The following is a 19,680-nucleotide window of genomic DNA, read 5'->3' as shown; positions in this document are numbered from 1 at the left end:
CTACCCTTGCCTATACCAGGGGTTCCCAAACTTTTCAGGTCGCGACCCCCAAATAACGGTGTCAGAGAACCGCAACCCCCACTATTATAGGAGGTAAAAAATAAAATAAAATAAAAAGTATAATACTTTTTTTTTTTTTTATAAATGGAAATGTATGGTTGAAACGTGCAAACGTTCAAACGCACACACACTAATAAGCATTGGAGGCTTTTAACCAGGGCTGGACTAAACAGGCTAACATATGTATGATTAGCAAGAACACTGATTTTGATGGATTTTCAGTTTTTTGTAATGTCAGATTGGAAAAAAATTAGTGCTGTCAGGCGATTATGTATTACAGGATTTGTAATTAATTAATCTAATTAATCGCATTTTAATCGCATAACCATTTTATGCCTGATATTCTATATTCTATAATCATATTTCAAATTGCATGTGTCCGGATGGCAGAATTCAGTACTTGTAGGAGCCAAAGCTATATTTAGGTTATTGTATTATATAATTGTCATAATAGAACATTCTAGAACATTTGTGATGTCACAGTATGATGTATACATTCCCTGAGATCCATAGATGTCCCTAGAATCAGATACCAAGAACATGCAAATGGACCATATAAAAAAAAGTCTGTAAATGTGTATTCTACGTTCTTATGGAATGAATGAGATACATTTTTTGAATTTTTTTTTTGTAATTAATTTTGAGTAAATTTTCATAACGCGATAATTGGCTGTGTAATTAATTAATCTAATTAACGCGATAAACTGACAGCCCTAAAAAAAAATACAACATTTTATTCAACTTCAGCCCTGATCATAAAACCACATATTCATTTTATAATTCTAACCCTTTAAATGCCAGTGTGTGTGATGGCATATATTTGCAATATATCAAATGCAAAGTAGATTTGTCTGGGGGTGATTATTACAGGCTAGCATGTGTCAATGATTAGCAACAACAGTTTTTTGTAAGGGTCCCGCCTCCACCAATCACATGCGGCTCCCTTTGTGTCTGTGTGTGTGAGAGCAAGAGAGAGAGAGAGATAGTTCTCCAACTTGTGTGAGTTGCAGTGATCTCCTGGTTGTTCTCCATCTAGGTTATCTAACTATTGCCCTGCTGCAATTACCGGTAGAAACACTGGCCTGGCCTGCTTCTAAGTTCAGTGGCCTGACTGCATACAATTATTATTATTTTCTTTTAAATCATCTGGCGACCCCCACTTTGGGAACCCCTGGCCTAATACTACTACCTACTATCAATCAATCAATCAATCAATCAATCAATCAATCAAATGTATTTATATAGCATGTTTAAACATGACGCTTGTCAACCAAAGTGCTTCACATAGCTAAGCTAAGAACAAAGTAAAGTAAAAAAATAAATAAAAAAAATCAACGGATAGACAAAGGAAAAACAGAACAACACGTCAACAAGTAAGGCAAGAGTCAAAGTGAGTCAGGGAAGGCCAGGCGATATAGGTGGGTTTTGAGTTTTGATTTAAAAGACTCGATGGAGGGGGCAGATTTAATGGACATGGGGATGCTGTTCCAGAGGTCAGGGGCTGCGACCGCAAAAGCACGTCCCCCCCTAGACTTAAGTTAGACCTACGGGTGGTTAGGAGACCCTTATCAACCGATCTGAGGGCCCTGGCGTTGGTATAGGGGGTGAGGAGGTCTGCTAGGTAAGCAGGGGCCTTACCATTTAGGGCCTTGTAAACCAATAAAAGGACCTTGAAGTCTATTCTAAAGTGCACCGGGAGCAGTCCCAGATTTTTTACAATATTTTAATGCCTTCACATTAAGACCATTGAAGAAGATATGGTTTGACCCCGAGGCTTTGGTATCTTGGAGAGAATTAGAAGAAAACATAGTAGCCCCACAGAGATTGAAAGACATAGCATACACTAAACTTTCAATCAAGCATTGTGAGCGAGAATTTGGCCCAATAATAACCCATGCAATCAGGACATGGCGGGAAACTCAAAGGAAATTTCCTAACAATCAAGTATGGCATAATCACACTCCCATATTCAATAACAATGCTCTCTTAATGGGAAAACGACCTATAAGATTCCCTGTATGGGAAGAAAGAGGCATACACTCATTAGGGGATATTTTTAATAACAAGGGCCTCTGTAGTTATGTCGAAATATGCATAAAGTTTAACCTCACCGAGTCCACATGGCTTTTTTACATACAGTTAAAACTTTGTATGAGATCTCACGGTGTTCCATTACACATACCAATTGAACACCACAGATACCACAAATTTTTCTATGACAGAAATACATTGGGAGGTTTTGTATCAGGTTTTTATTCACAATTACTAACGTCCTCGTACGAAACCCTTCAACTAGACAATGTCTGGAGGAGGGATATACCAGACCTGGAAAATGACTTTGATTGGCAAGGAGCCTGGGCAAATGTCCGACTTACATCAAGGAACCCGGATCATCAACAAATCAATCTGAACTATATTCACAGGACATACTTGACTCCTATAAGGCTGTGCAAAATGGGGCTTATACAAAACTCCAAATGCTCCCAATGTACAAATGGGGACGAAGGAACATTTATGCACATGTATTGGGACTGCCCACCAGTTAAGGCATTCTGGGAAGATGTGTCCCAACAATTATCAATACTCGTATTTTGGAATATACCTGTACACCCCGCGGTATTGCTATTGAATGATGTTTTTGAGTTTGCAGTGAACCCACAACTAAAAAGATTGGTTTTATCGGGTATCACAGTAGCTAAAAAACTGATTGCATCACGTTGGTTTCAACCGGAAAAAATGTGCCGGAAAGTGTGGTTTCTTACATATCTTGATGTGATATATCAAGAAATATCAACAGCAAGAATTCTAGGGCTCAATGAATCCAAAATGTTAATGTGGTTAGAAGTGGTGGAGAGAATAAAAGCTAGCCTATAATGGTGATGTCTGGTTAGGAGTGAGGGATAATAGAGGTACTATCCAAGAGGGGGTCCGGGAGGGGGGGATTTGAGCTGGAGCATATGTGTGTAGGGTTTTAGAAAATAGGTATTCGGGGTATATTATATACTAACATTTATATAATTGTAACTTCGCTGGATATACACGGTATACGGTTAAAATGTTATTATTGACTATTTTTGTTTTATCCTGTTTCTGTACTTGCATATATTTTAACCACCTTTACTGAAAGTTTCATTATACATTGTGTGTTGAGTACTGACTTTTAATAAGTTTTGTTTTGCAATAATAAAAAAAATTAAAAAAAAAAAATAAAGTGCACCGGGAGCCAGTGGAGGGAGGCAAGTACTGGGGTGATGTGAGCTCTCTTATACTAAGATGTCTCTTCTACTATGCACTCAACACTGCAGCGCCCACGTTTCAACACTGTTTGACGAACATTATTACTCAGCTGAAAGAGTTATACCCTTCCTGCTGACTTGTCGTAAAGAACTTGTAAGTCGCTTTGGATAAAAGCGTTCAGCTAAATGACTAAATGTAAATGTACCCAGACGTCTGCAATGATAATGTAATTGATGTAATTAACTACTATGGATAAACATCTCTCTCCACCCCCCCTCTTTTTAAGGTATTAAACATGCACGGTAAGGTGATTACGGTGCGCCACCAGGCGGTGAATCGGAGGAAGGACAACCGCTTCGCGGTGGCGCTGGACTCGGAGCAGAACAACATCCACGTCAAGGACATAGTCAAGGTCATCGATGGACCACACTCTGTAAGGATACGTCCTGTCATTTCACTTTAAAAAGATATAGTCAAGGTCTTACAAGGTCTTGTATGAGAAATGGGCACACTTGTCTTTTTTTGGAGCAAGCATTTTCAAAGGTTTGAGTTCCTGTCTCTCATTCCCTTGCCATGGCCAAGCTCTCTCCTGCTGTCTTATGGTGTAAACTCCCATACAGATTCTTGCTCCCAAGAAAAAAGATCCCCTGCATCGGTGTTTTTAACACATTCTGCGCCACGCAGTATGCCCATCTTATACCACTCTCTGCCAGTGCTGTAACCCTATGGAGTGGCTCACCTTCTTTGCAGGTCTATAGCTTTTTAAATATTATAGCTATATCGACATTACTATGGCCCATTCAACATCAGGTATCTATCGTTCCGGATGTGGGAACGTTATATTTTTCCATTCATACATTGTCGTGTTAGTACCGTCGTGAATATAAGTGTGTTTTTAGAGTGTATAGCAGTAATTCCTAGAACGCGCGTTATAGGCCCTGACGCGTATTATACATAATCGATTGGCGTTTCGTTCCTATACACGCTATATAAAAAAATTCAAATGCATATGATCGCTATACATTATGCTCCATCATGCGTGAAGGAAAGGGGGGGGGGGGGGGGGGGTTGTTTATGATTCCTTGATTGTCACTTTAACTGCCGGGAAACGCTTTACAGCGTCATTCCCGGCCATGCTCAAGTTGCCGAAGGATGCTTTACAGCGTCTTTAATATCAATATTTCAAAAATCTGTGATCGGATTCATATTTCCCCTCCGCTGGCCTGAGATCCACCAGGAGGACCCACTGAGCTCTCTGGCGGTTCAGGAGCGCCATCTGGTGGCCGATCGGCGCAATCGCCAAACAGGAAGTGCTGTGGAGGTTGTGCTGGTCGGCCATATTACTTCCGGGCACTCGGTTTGGCTGCCGGCACTCTGGCTCGTCACAATATATAGCGATCCATTGCCAATAACTCGATAAACAACATGATTTGGACGTATATAGTATTATACAAGCTGGAAATGGTTCATCAGGATAAACATCCCATAATCGAAAACGGTCTACACCACGCTGATCGTCCAACGGCGCGAGGACGATCCGGTAAGATTCAGCGTTATTTTTGATCGTGTTCCATATAAACTGTTATGATGAACATATGACCCACACTAGATGAATGATATAACGCTGCCCACGGAATTATAAACGATCCCCCGCCCATCCGGTCATCATCAGATCATACGTAGATCATTCTAGAAGTACGTCCAATTGAAATTTTTTATATCGCCCCGATTGCCATCAAACTGTATTTCATCATCAATATAATGCATTTGGGGCTATAGATCACGTTCTGGAGAAAGCTGCAGAAAGAGATGAAAACATACTTATACATTAGACCATACTTTACTATGAATATGTGAATGAAAAAGTTTAACGTTGCTACACAATGAACAATACATATAGGACTTTGAATGGGCCCTAATAATGGCAATGTAGCAATATAATTTAAAAAGTTATAGCCATGCAAAGAAGGGGTACTTCTCCATAGACAAATAGAGCTGGCAATCTATGGTATATCATGAATTTAACCCATGGCACCCAAAGTGTTAACGGCTTTCTTTAGTACGACACCATACGTTGATCGGATAGATTGCAATGAAATAAATGGACAATCGAGCTGGAATTAACGTTAGATTCCTCTTATCTGTGGCCGATGCGTCTGTAGAAAATGTTTCCCAATTATTTGATGTCATCTGCTACATCCATTTTCCGTTTGTATGACGCAATAAACGCCGAAGGCATATTGATTCTTGCGTCATGAAAGCGATCCCATGCACTCGAGTGTGTATCTTGATCCACGTTACAAGTAGTGCTGTCAGGCGATTAAAAAAATTTATCTAATTAATTACAGGATTTGTAATTAATGAATCTAATTAATTGCATTTTAATCGCATAACCATTTTATGCCTGATATTTTCTATATTCTATAATCATATTTCAAATTGCATGTGTCCGGATGGCGTCTATGCTTTAAGCAAGTGGCTTGTCCTTCCGCGTTCCCGTTTTGCGCTCTGATTGGCCACGCACGTTTCTGGTCATGCGCCAATCGTGGGACGGCAAGTTCTGCGCCTATTTCCGGGTCTAACAGCCTGCAAACTACCTAACGCCTAGTTTATCACTGGTTAAGCTTAGGCGACTCTTTCGCAGTTGGTTAAGGTTAGAGTTTGTAATCAGGGCAGGCGTTCAATCGCCATGCTCTAAGACAAACTCTAACCTTAACCAACTTCGAAAGAGCGCCTAAGCTTAACCGTCCAAAAATGTGCCGTCCCACGATTGGCGCACATGTCACATGACCAGAAACGTGCATGGCCAATCAGAGCGCAAAACGGGAACGCGGAAGGACAAGCCACTTGCTTAAAGTATAGAAGCGTCCGGATGGCAGAATTCAGTACTTGTAGGAGCCAAAGCTATAGGTTATTGTATTATATAATTGTCATAATAGAACATTCTAGAACATTTGTGATGTCACAGTATGATGTCATGGTCGAACATTCTAGAACATTTGTGACGATGTCATAGCCGAACATTCTAGAACATCGAACATTCTAGAACATTTGTGGTGATGTCATGACCGAACCTTCTAGAACATTTGTGTATATATTAGAGGTGGGCATAGATTAATTTTTTTTAATCTAGATTAAGCTATCTGCAATCCTGGATTAATCTAGATTAAAATGGCTCAAAAAAAGAAGAGAAAAAAACCTGCCGAAGGCATTCAAAATATGTGTGTTCTACCCAAATAATGACCAGAAGTAAGTCCTTACTTTTTCTTTCCTCCTTATGTTTCTCAGGCCAGGTGGCCCATTACACCATGAGCCCATCTCCCGTTTCCAAAATGCATTACAGACTGTTTGAAAAAGCTGTTTTGCTATGATAATTGGTAATGAAATATCAAAATAATGTTCAATAAGATGTACTTGTGTTTAATAAGTTGTTTTATTCAGAAGTTAACACAAATAAATAATATTACCAGTACAGTACAGTATCTAGCACTCTCAGGAGCAAAACAGAAAGAATCATTTCAAACTTGAACTATGTGACATGGCTTGAATCAACTGCTCCAGTGGAGTTGCTCAGTGGCCAATGGTGTCAACTGTGGTTGTACTGGGCAGCTCCCAGGTGTGAATGGAACTGTGTGAATGTGAAGCAGGGCGTTCCTGAAAAAGAGCATCGGTGCTCACTCAGCGAACCTACCCTGGGTAAATAAAGGTAACATTTTTTTTTTTTTTTTTTTTAAGATTAATGCGTTAATTATATTATCGCGCGATACTAGTATAGCGTTAACGCAGCACGTTAACGGCCCAGCTCTAGTATATATATTCAGCAATTCTCTCAGCCAGGTCAGTGTGCATCTTGAATCCGTGCTGAGCGGTACTGAACAGATAACGGAACGTAGACCAAATGCGTCCACATTTTTATAGGATTCTAGCACATTTTCATAACAATAGCTAATATTACCGTTTTCATTGAGGTTTCTTACAAATTAACGATGCTTTATGTTGTCCTTTATATGCCGATTATCATTAAAATCTTAAATTGTACCATATGTCCCCCTTTAGACAACATATGTAACGCTACCAGCGCACTTTTGTTAAGATAATTAGTTTACCATTTGCGGTCGCTATACCGAGGTTGCAGTAATAGTTTACTGCTGTTCAGATCACGGCGAAGAATAGACACATCCCAGTGACCTGTGACCTGTGCTAAGGATCTTGGGAAATGTATTCATGTAGTTTTCAACATTTTCACCTTTTAATTTTAAACCAATGCTGCCATCTACTGACAACAGAAATTGTTGTCTATCGTCACTTCCATATACAGCGTCGCCCGAAACCCATTCTAGAGATTCTCACTTTTTACTGGGAATGGGGCGTGGCCGTATTTGGTCCCAGACAATAAGAGTGGCTGCGATTGGTCACTGTGACGTTAGACTAAACAACATAGATTTTCGGCTTTCCAGTGTGGAGGAATTTTCTTACCTTGTAGTAGTGACGTGAATATTTAGGTAAATAGATTTAGGACCACTTCTGTAAAGAAAGACTTTGCTGTGGAAGAGAAATAAACCATTTGGATATATTTGTTTTACACTGGAGCGGCTGTGGACATTATTTTTCTTTATCAACGAACGTACTACTCACAAGTAAGTAATTTTAACCAGTAGAGTGGAACGTCGGCCCTCATAGTACTTGTATCTACAAAACCTTCTGTTTAATCATCTTCCATTGATTAATTTGCTTAGATTTTTCAGGTCTGGTCAATTTGAGCATGGTGTTATTCACAGTCAAAGATACAAAAAAATTTATTGATATTCTCATTTGGTTCATTACAATTTACTCAAGCCTAGTAACAGACACAGTATTTCTGGCACTGGGAATACATTCCCTGAGATCCATAGATGTCCCTAGAATCAGATACCAAGAACATGCAAATGGACCATATAAAAAAAGTTTGTAAATGTGTATTCTACGTTCTTATGGAATGAATGAGATAAATAAAAAAAAATAAATAAAAAAAATTGTAATACATTTTTAGTTAATTTTCATAACGCGTTAATTAGCTGTGTAATTAATTAATCTAATTAACGCGATAAACTGACAGCCCTAGTTACAAGATATCTCTGCCGGAGGATTTTCCCCGATGCACAGAGTGCCACATCCGGGTTAGAGTGGAGTGCTACTCGCCCGAAATCCACCAGGCGGCGGTATTGAGGCGTTGAAATATCAGACAGGGTCCAGCTGGCTCCCGGAGCTTTCCTGGATGAATTATGAATGCCAATAGCGAATAAAGGAAATAACGATCATAAAAACGAGTAAACTCGTTGTTGGCGCTATTTGATTGGCGGGCAATAACGAGTAAACTCGTTTTTGGTGCAAGATGTGTTAATGTGTATTGAATAACAATTAGTGTGGTTTGGTTTTTCCACCAAAGATGTTCAATAAACTATTGAAAATGTCTTAGCAGCCTCCCTACACCTTTACCCTCATTGAGAATGTAAGGATCTATGAAGCCCGCCCCTCTTTCCCCAAACGTCCTCTTTTTCCACCTAAACCATTCGCCAAAAATGTATTTCACCCAAACGCAACACTTCTTAGCTTCTACAATCTTGCTATAATTAAGAGATCGGCTGGGGGGAAATTTTTTTTGGTGATAGATCACTAGATGTATCAACTTATAAGAGTTTCAAGTTAGCATTTCACATCAGCCGTTAGCATTTCCTGGATGACGCGTGTCCAGCTGGGCGATGGCGACCATGATAGGTTCCCGGGATTAGTTTGGTCACAGATTTTGAGGAAGTACAGAGAACCCGCCCTTCTTTCTTGATCCTCCAATCACAACTGTTGCTTCCCTCGAACAAATAAAGCAATAGTTGCAACTATCGGGGAAACAACGGTTGTGATTGGAGGATCAAGAAAAGAGGGCGGGTCTGAGATTAAGTCGTGATCTCGACAAAATCATTATTTGTTATTTCGAGATAACGAGATAATTATCTGTTGTGTGTGTGTCCAGGGGCGTGAGGGTGAGATCCGGCATCTGTTCCGCGGCTTCGCCTTCCTCCACTGTAAGAAGCTGGTAGAGAACGGAGGAATGTTTGTCTGCAAGACGCGGCATCTCGTATTGGCTGGCGGATCGAAGGTGAGCGCTCCTATTGGCTGTTTTACTCATCATCACCAGTTCCTATGAGCTGTATAACTGTCAATTCATTCATAAGCTACTTATTTCAACTACAGCATTGCATCTATAAAGGTATGACAAAATATGTACAGTGGTCCGAATGCTCATTGTAGGAATGTCTCAATCACATTGTTCCGCCCCCAATCCAGATCCGACTAATTTAATATTGAGAATCTGCCGATGTGTGTATTTTCCTAGATAATACAGCTGCACAGTGCACACTTCAAGTATATTAAAGTTAGTAAAACCAAACCGATGTAGGTAAGCTATCCTTGATAATTGAAAAGTATTTTTGGCAAACCAGAAGAGGTCTTGCTGAAATACTGTGTTATTAAAAAGCAGAGTATTGCCAGAAAGCTTGCAGAAGTAGTTTGTTTTCAGCTCTGAGGATGAGAACCATAGAAGGAAATGTAATTTTAAGCATCAGTATGTAGGACGACTTTAAAGCAGATGTGTGTTTCAGTATGTGGCATAAAACTGGAATTAGTTGTACAAAGAGTTGTACAAATATCTTTCAGTTCAAGAACATGTATAAAGAAAGAACAATTAGACTTTATGAAGTTAAGGGATAACAGCTTTCCCTATCACTATTTATTTTCTCATGTTATGGTAAGTATTGATTGTTAAATATGTGTAATTGACTATTACATCTATTTCTATTGTTAATGTATTGTTTTGAGTTAAGGGGCAGGCAACATTTTATTTTGTTCTCCCTGCTCCTTTTCGCTCATGGAATGTGCATATTGAGAGGTGCTTTGAGTATGAAATACTTTCTTTTTTCTTTTATGGAACTGTGCAAATACCATGAACGGAACAAATGAAAATGAATTGTGAACTCTTCCCTTTGTTCTGTCTGCCCTCTCCAGCCTAGAGATGTGACCAACTTCACCGTGGGGGGCTTCGCTCCCATGAGTCCTCGCATCAGCAGTCCCATGCACCACGGGGGAGGAGGTCAGTGCCAAGCTTCACTATAGCGTCGCTATGGAAACAGAATTATGTTACTGTTGCTAAACATGGACCTTTTAAAGGGACATTTCACTTTCATTTCAAACATTTATTTCAACGCATAAGACACGGCGGGTACCCTCACAAAACAAAACAAGACATGGTTTATCAGCAATTTCATACATATAGGCAAATCTGCTACAATGGTTACAAGTCAACACACAGTGGTCGGACGCGGAGATCATACTTTTAAATGCAGGAGAAAAAAAAGAAAATAAAAGAAACTAGGGCTGGGCCATATGGCCAAAAACGTTATCGCGATAAAATTATAACATTATTTTCATATAACTCGATATCGATAATTATCGTCGATATAATGTCTGTCAAGTTTAATTAACTTCTTATGCCCGGCGCCGATGGACGGGCTATTAATAGACTTGTTTTGCTGCTGCGAATGTCTCGAGTTGATGTCGTCATCAGTCAGCGCACGTTAGCAGTTAGCCAGAGCAAGCCGTGTATCCCATGACAATGTACTAAATATGACCTTAAAATACTCCGTTTCGCCCCAATACATTGCAACGACGTCCACCGTATACCCCACACTACTATAACCGTGGCCTCAGAATTCACGCCACACACCCACTCGGCATGTAAACTATAAAATAGCGCCGTGCAAGCTAATTATCCTAGCCAGCCTTGTTTCCAATGCACTCAATATAACTCTAAAATACTCTGTTCCGCCCCAATACATTGCAACGACGTCCACCGTATACCCCACACTACTATAACCGTGCCCTCAGAATTCACGCCACACACCCACTCGGCACGTAAACTATAAAATAGCGCCGTGCAAGCTAATTATCCTAGCCAGCCTTGTTTACTACTTGAGTGCTACCTCTCTACCCAGAGGTGCAGCGCGGGTCTCCTTCCGCTATCGGCCATCTCCTTCACTGATTGGTTGTTAGTGCGTGTGCTGTGCTCATATCCAAGCTTGAAAAATCGATATATCGAAACTTTGCGACCACGTTTCATGTTTATTTCGAGGAAATAATTTATCGCGATAGTTATCGTTATCGTTTTATCGCCCAGCCCTAGAAGAACCTTCAGTCACAGTCAGTTGGAGGGCGTTCCAGCTGTTGGAAGGAAAAGGCACTTTTCAAAAAGTTAACTTTGGTAGAACTTAATCACATTTCAGCAGTCTTGTGTTTTAGTTTTATTTAGCCTTTATTTTACTAGGAAGTCCCACCGAGATTCAAAATCTGTTTTCCAAGGGAGACCATGGGTCTCAAGTAAGCTACTAAGGCTGTCCCTGAAGCCTGTTTTTGGGATTCGAACTTCGTCAGGGTTTTTCGAACGTATAAAAAAGAAAATAATGTATTCAAAATAATTAGTTTTTTATATATATGTACATTTCCTCAAACTAAATCCTCAATTTGAATAAAGTGATTAATCTGATTAAATTTGTATTTTTTTTTTTATTAAATCAACTTTCTTTAATGAATATAACTCATTCGTTTCTTTTAATACTATAATATTAGTGTAGCCTAATCTTTATCTGCAACTGTGAAGAAAACCCCCATTGGTTTAAACAGAATGAATGAACATTAAAAAAATATATAAAAATATTAAATTTTTGTAGTTTTTTATAAATAATTTGAATGTTGATTTAGAATTCGAATGCCAACGTAACGAACGAAGGTTTGAACGTTTGGGCTCAGCCCTATAAGCTAGCGACCACAGCTGTCTCCGTGGTCCGCTGTCCACACCACCGCTCCTCCCAGGCGTCTGGCTCCTCCTTCACTTCCATTCACTTTGGGGACCTAGTCTAAATATAACACTTCTGAAGTGTAAGCGTACTACTGCTGTGCACATTGGGGATGATGTCACTGGTTAATAAGCTCCTGACAACACTGGCGTTACCGTGACACCGGACAAGATGGCGCTCAATATCTGTAGAGCGATTACTGCAACTGTTCTCATGAGGATTTTGTAGCATACTGCTTACTTTGATCTTTAACGTTATGCGGCTACATTGGTCCGCTGTGTCTGTCCGTCTACTTCTGTTTTAATACATTTTCAATGAGGAGTATCCATTTGTTGGACAGACGGAGTTGATTTAAAAATAAACCAATGGACAGGACAGTAATACCGTCCGTAAATGTTCTATCCATTAGTTGACGGATCAGTGTAGCTGCAGCCTTGGATCTGTAGATCTCCCCCTGGCTTTGAACTATGTGTTCACAGTCCCTCTTACATTTAGTCATTTAGCTGACGCTTTTATCCAGTTCTGTACGACAAGTCGGCAGGAAGGGTCCAACTCTTTCAGCTGAGTAACAATATTCGTCAAATAGTGTTGAAAGTTGGGCGCTGCAATGTTGAGTGCACAGTAGTAGAGACATATTAGTAGAGTAGGTAGTAATATAGGCATGGAAAATTATTCAGTGGAAAAGTGCATGATGGAAGACAGTATGAAGGTTTCATTCAGTTATTGTATTGTGCAAACGCACTCGCAGAAAGTCCAACAGACGTAGAATAGATAGGCATTTTTTTTAGGCATTTTTTTTAAGCAAAGGAGCGTTGAGTCTAAATATTTGCTTTACTCCTTTTTTCTCCAGGCCAGCAGCAGAGAGGGGGTGGAGCAGGTGGAGCAGGAGGAGCAGGAGGAGGAGCAGGAGGAGGAGGAGGAGGCGGCGGAGGAGGAGGAGGAGGAGGAGGAATGGGGCGTGGCAGAGGCAGGAGAGACAACGATCTGATTGGACAGACTGTCCGCATCTCCCAGGGGCCCTACAAAGGTAACCAGATCTGCAACGTTTCACAGCGCTAGGCAGACAGTCAAACGTACAAACGTGGAAATGTAACTAATGAAGAATGGTGTGTTTTTTTTTTCTCAACAAAATACTTTATTTCGAGCAGAGGTCTTGAAGTAAAGTACTGTCTTTTATAAAGGTGTGGCATGTATTTGGTACATATGGCTGTTAACATATTCCCTGCCACGCACTTTCAGCATCTTATACCATTCTCTGCCAATACTGTAAGTCTATGGAGATGTTCACCTTCTTTGCAGGGCTATAACTTTTTAAATTGACATTACTATGGCCCATTCAACATCGATTATCTATCGTTCAGGATGTAGGAATGTTTTACTTTTTCATTCACACATTCATACGAAAATACCGTCTAGAATATAAATGTTTTTAACGTTTTCTGCAGTAATTCCTAGAACGTGAGATATAGGCATAAATGCATATATAGATTATCAAATGCCGTTTGTTGCCGATCCACGCTATATAAAAAATGTCAACTATACATGGTCCTAAACGTTATGACTGATCATGGGCGGATGAACGGAGGGGGGGGGGTTGTTTATAATTCCGTGATCGTCGTTAAATGCTTTATGTAGTATGGGTGATATATAGATCAGAGCAGTTTGTATGGATAATAATAAACAAACAGGCTGAAAGTAACGTCAGCCTCCTCTTACCATTGGGCGATGATACTGGAGCAAAAAGATCCCAGTTATTTGATGGGGATCGAGTCGATCCATTTCCGGTTTGTATAATAATAGTACACGCCCAAATCATGTCGATTATTGAGTTATGGCAGCGATCCATATCCACGGTGTGTGGCTAGAGTCCTGCAACGATATGCGAGTGGCCGGACGCATTTAGGAGACGCACCGATACCCAACCGGCCATTTCCGGTTTGGCAACTCGCCGATCATCCACCAGACCACCTCCTAGTTGAGCCTCAGCCCCCTCCGGACCACCTCCTAGTTTAGCCACAGTCCCCCTCCGGACCACCTCCTAGTTGAGACTCAGCCCCCTCCGGACCAGCCCCTAGTTGAGCCACAGTCCCCCTCCGGACCACCTCCTAGTTGAGACTCAGCCCCCTCCGGACCAGCCCCTAGTTGAGCCACAGTCCCCTCCGGACCAGCCCCTAGTTGAGCCACAGCCCCCTCCGGACCAGCCCCTAGTTGAGAGTCAGCCCCCCTCCAGACCAGCCCCTAGTTGAGCCACAGCCCCCCTCCAGACCAGCCCCTAGTTGAGCCACAGCCCCCCTCCGGACCAGCCCCTAGTTGAGCCACAGCCCCCCTCCAGACCAGCCCCTAGTTGAGCCACAGCCCCCCTCCAGACCAGCCCCTAGTTGAGCCACAGCCCCCCTCCGGACCACCTTCTAGTTGAGCCACAGCCCCCCTCCGGACCTGCCCCTGGTTGAGCCACAGCCCCCCTCCGGACCAGCCCCTAGTTGAGCCTCAGCCCCCCTCCAGACCAGCCTGTAGTTGAGCTTCAGCCCCCCTCCGGACCAGCCCCTAGTTGAGCCTCAGCCCCCCTCCGGACCACCTTCTAGTTGAGCCTCAGCCCCCCTCCGGACCACCTCCTAGTTGAGCCTCAGCCCCCCTCCGGACCACCTACTAGTTGAGCCACAGCCGCCTCCGGACCAGCCCCTAGTTGAGCCTCAGCCCCCCTCCTAGTTGAGCCCCTAGTTAATTCTAAAGGTCGAAAATGAAGTGATGACCTTGGTCATACAGATGGAATTCTGTCGGCTCCTGTAATCTCACCGTTATAGGAAACGTGCAGCAGCGCCGGGCCGCCTGGCCATCCCATCTGTATTGTGTCACCGTGCCAATATTTCACAAACGCTGTAACCGTTGTGCCGTCTCCTCCCAGGTTACATCGGTGTGGTGAAGGACGCCACGGAGTCCACGGCCAGAGTAGAGCTCCACTCCACCTGCCAGACCATCTCTGTAGACCGACAGCGCCTGACCACCATGTATGTACACACATACACGTACATACATACATACATACATACATACATACATACATACATACATACATGCATACATGCATACATGCATACATACATACATACATACATACATACATACATACATACATACATACATACATACATACATACATACATACATACACACATACACACACACTCACTCTCTACTTGTCAGAAACGCCATGTATGTACAAAAGAACACATACACACAGGGATTAATTTATGTACAGACACACGTATACACACAAGCGCATAAAGACACACATGCATAACCTCATAATAACCCAGCACTTTGGATTGGAGACACCATATTGATAATAATGAGATAATCCACACACACACACACACACACACACACACACACACACACACACACACACACACACACAGAACGTCCCTGACTTCAGCCCCTCTGGTCTTTCTCAACACAAAGACCTCATGCTGGCAGACGGAACATGCTAATGTGTCCCTGCTGTGTTCTGTGTTTCCAGGGGAGCCAAGAGGCAGAGCGGCATGACCTCCACCCACGGCCGCACGCCCATGTACGGCTCCCAGACGCCCATGTACGGCACCGGCTCCAGAACACCCATGTACGGCTCGCAGACCCCACTAAACGACGGTAAGACTGAGACTCATGCAGCCTACGTCGTTTTTTTTTTGTTTTATTCAAGTTTTCTCCCCCTTTTTCTGTAAAATGAATTGATTTAACTTTGTGCACATATGGTTGTTTGTGTGCGTGCGCTGGTTTCTGTGTTTTCTTTTATGAATTGATTGAACTTTGTGCACATATGGTTGTGTATGTTAGTGTACTGGTTTCTGTGTTTTTTAAATTAATTGATTGAACTCTGTGCACATATGGTTGTGTGTGTGCGTGCACTGGTTTCTGTGTTTTTTAAATTAATTGATTGAACTTTGTGCACATATGGTTGTGTGTGTGCGAGCACTGGTTCCTGTGTTTTTTTTATTTTTATCACCTGTCCTCCACTAGCCTCGTCTCACTCATTAGTCGACCTTTTGTCCTTTTCCCTAATCAGGAAGTCGTACGCCTCACTATGGCTCCCAGACCCCGATACATGATGGGAGCAGAACCCCGGGACAGAGCGGCGCATGGGACCCCAATAACCCCAACACGCCCTCCAGGTAATGCACACAAATACTAAGTTAGATACACATTTTATTATTATTTTCTTTATTTTCTTTTGCCTTTTCTCCTTTTCTACTATCCCCAAATTTAGTCAATTTTGTTATGCCAATTCCCTCCTGGTTTTGGGCTGCTTGGTTGGAGGGCGTAGACTACCACATGCTGCCCTACTGTCGGTCTGGGCAGGGTGTAGACTACCACATGTTGCCCTACTGTCAGTCTGGGGAGGGTGTAGACTACCACATGCTGCCCTACTGTTAGTCTGGGGAGGGTGTAGACTACCACATGTTGCCCTACTGTAGGTCTGGGGAGGGTGTAGAGTCATGTTGCCCTACTGTCGGTCTGGGGAGGGTGTAGACTACCACATGCTGCCTTACTGTCGGTCTGGGTAGGGTGTAGACTACCACATGCTGCCCTACTGTCAGTCTGGGGAGGGTGTAGACTACCACATGTTGCCCTACTGTCAGTCTGGGGAGGGCGTAGACTACCACATGCTGCCCTACTGTCGGTCTGGGGAGGGTGTAGACTACCACATGCTGCCCTACTGTCGGTCTGGGGAGGGTGTAGACTACCACATGCTGCCCTACTGTAGGTCTGGGGAGGGTGTAGACCACCACATGCTGCCCTACTGTAGGTCTGGGGAGGGTGTAGACAACCACATGTTGCCCTACTGTAGGTCTGGGGAGGGTGTAGACTACCACATGCTGCCCTACTGTAGGTCGCGGTCGACTAAAGACGCACTTCTTCAACCATTATCTGAAATAAAAAAAATTACGAACTAACCTTACTGTCATGCACTTGATGAACATTGTTACTCAGCTGATAGAGTTGTGCCCTTCCTGATGACTTGTCGTACAGAAGAGCTTTGGATAAAAGCGTCAGCTAAATGACTAAATGTAAATGTACCACATGCTGCTCTACTGTCAGTCTGGGGAGGGTGTATACTACCACATGCTGCTCTAAATGGTAAATGGCTGCATTTATATAGCGCTTTTATCCAAAGCGCTTTACAATTTGTTCCTTACATTTGACCCATTCACTCACCAATGGCAGAGGCAACCATGCAAGGTGCCAACCTGCACATCGGGAGCAATTAGGGGTTAAGTGTCTTGCTCAAGAGCGCTGAGCAAATATAGGTTTTTTAATCATATGCAGTGTTTGATCTACTTTTAATAAGATACTATATCTATATCTGTACATATCCTTTACCTACTCTTACTAGTTACTAGTGGTGGGAATCACCAGTTTCATCATGATAACAATTATTTGGACAACGATACGATATTTGCCGATATCACAGTCTGCATACGATACGATTCCATACACGTGCCTGCGATCGATATGAGACGATATTATTTGCCCATTTAACACAATCTGTAACATTTAGAGCAAGTCAAAAAAGGCAACAAAGTAAATACTATCAAACTCCTCTGACCTCATCTGGTCTTTCCAAAGACCAGAGATGGGACGTGAACGCATGCACACACACACACACACACACACACAGAAAGGGAGAATTCCCCATCCCCCCTTCCCCACTAAAGGAACTGTTTTCTCTATGCCTCTGATCAGGGTTAGCTTAGCTTAGTTAGCGTAAGCAGCTAACGTTAGTTTAGGGCTTTAACGCGACGTGGGCATAACGGAATGGTGAGGATGCAAAGCATGTTGGATGCATTTGACCCCTTTTATGTATTATTATTGTATTGTGATATGTCTTTGTTTCATGTTTGAAAAAATTAAATAAAAAGATTTGATCGCAAAAAGATGCATTTGACCCGTTGCGGGAAAAAAAGCAGGGATTTATTTCGGGTCGCAAAATGCGACCAAATAGGCCACTCTGTAGCCCTGCTGTAATGTCTACACACACGGGCGATTCACATGCTACTGCTGTTGTTGTTGTTGGGCGTATACGAGACTCACCACGGGATTTTCAAAATAAGAGTATCGATATGAACCGATCTTTTTACGTTGCATCGATCCTATTGGATCAATGTATCGATCTGGATCGATGTATCGTCCCACCCCTACTAGTTATGCTGCTGGCCAGTATGACTTACTACCATGCTGTCGTTATACCTGTATCACCTGTATCATATTAATATTACATCTCTGTACACCCAGTAGTACTAATTTATATATTTTATACCCAGTTTAATCACCTGTACATTGTATATTACTGTTTCACTTTACTGTTACATTTGCACTCATGTTGAATGCCAAACCTCTTTTCGTTGTACTGTACTTGTGCTGTGTATGATGACAATACATTTGAATCTAATCTAATAAAATCTACGTCCGTCCGTCTCTCTCTCCAGGAATGACGATGAGTATGACTTTGGATATGATGACGAGCCATCCCCGTCCCCTCAGGGCTATGGGGGGACCCCCAACCCCCAGACCCCTGGTTACCCAGAAGTCCCCTCGCCCCAGGTTAACCCTCAGTACAACCCCCAGACCCCCGGCACACCCGCCATGTGAGTACCGCCCAGGGTTTCCGCTAGAAACAATCTGCGCTGGTCCACGTGTCTCGGGACAAATGGGAGAAATGCTGGTCAAATATTATCTGTGTTTATTGAAAGGTTTTGAATATTTCTGTCCAATAGTCAGTTGACCTGGGGTAAACCCACAGCATATGAGTAATGTTTGCAGGTGATATGTTTGGAAATATGTCTGGCCAGTCTAGCATTCATGTAATGAGCTCTGTGGAGAAAGTATGGCCCAAGGATGGTAAATACGTTCCAACATAAGTTCATTCTGTACACAAGTCATCCTCCCATAAACTGTTAAGATTAGCAGAGAATCTTTATCTTTATTACGGATCCCCATTAGTCATCACCGCAGCAACAACTAGAGAAGTCAGGCTTTAGAGAGCATAACAAATTAGAAATATCAGAAATTAGAAATGTCATTCAGAAGTATGGAGTCAGAAGGACGACGGGGAAATGAGGGAATTGTTTCTGTACAAAATGCCTGATCTGAGATAAAGGAAGATAAAAAAATAATAATAATAATTTCGTCGAATTTCAGTGAGTTCATCAAAGGACAAGAAAACCTTGTTGTTGTAAATATCATTGATACAAGTTATGCCACCATCGGACTAAGTGCGAAAAGAGGGGTCAAGTAGAGACGGCTCAAACAGGCGATTGTAGTGAACCGGAGCTGATATAGAAGACCTATGTAATGGTATGAGGGGGTAACCTTGCCTCATTCCACGATGGAGGTGGATGGGAGCTGACCTCAAAGTGTTCGTAAATACCCATGCAATAGGGGATGAATACAGTAATCTTACCCAGAAAATGAAATCCACACTAAAAACATTCTCTCTCTGCCCTCCACT

The 19,680-nt window shown here is 42.3% G+C and overlaps 1 protein-coding gene across 1 annotated transcript in view; it reads left to right on the top strand.

Moving 5' to 3' along the window:
* Positions 1-19,680, top strand: part of supt5h (SPT5 homolog, DSIF elongation factor subunit) — a 67,738-nt gene that overhangs the window by 37,536 nt on the left and 10,522 nt on the right. Inside the window, exons 19-26 of the mRNA XM_084314654.1 lie at positions 3,584-3,730; positions 9,302-9,427; positions 10,333-10,417; positions 13,027-13,203; positions 15,079-15,181; positions 15,694-15,821; positions 16,237-16,342; positions 18,659-18,817. Of these exons, the coding sequence (XP_084170780.1) occupies positions 3,584-3,730; positions 9,302-9,427; positions 10,333-10,417; positions 13,027-13,203; positions 15,079-15,181; positions 15,694-15,821; positions 16,237-16,342; positions 18,659-18,817 (1,031 nt within the window). The remainder of the gene's footprint in view (positions 1-3,583; positions 3,731-9,301; positions 9,428-10,332; positions 10,418-13,026; positions 13,204-15,078; positions 15,182-15,693; positions 15,822-16,236; positions 16,343-18,658; positions 18,818-19,680) is intronic.

Source organism: Notolepis coatsorum, assembly GCF_963971535.1.
Source record: "Notolepis coatsorum genome assembly, chromosome: 1".
NCBI classification, from domain to species: domain Eukaryota; kingdom Metazoa; phylum Chordata; class Actinopteri; order Aulopiformes; family Paralepididae; genus Notolepis; species Notolepis coatsorum.
This window is presented reverse-complemented; position numbering and strand designations above follow the sequence as displayed.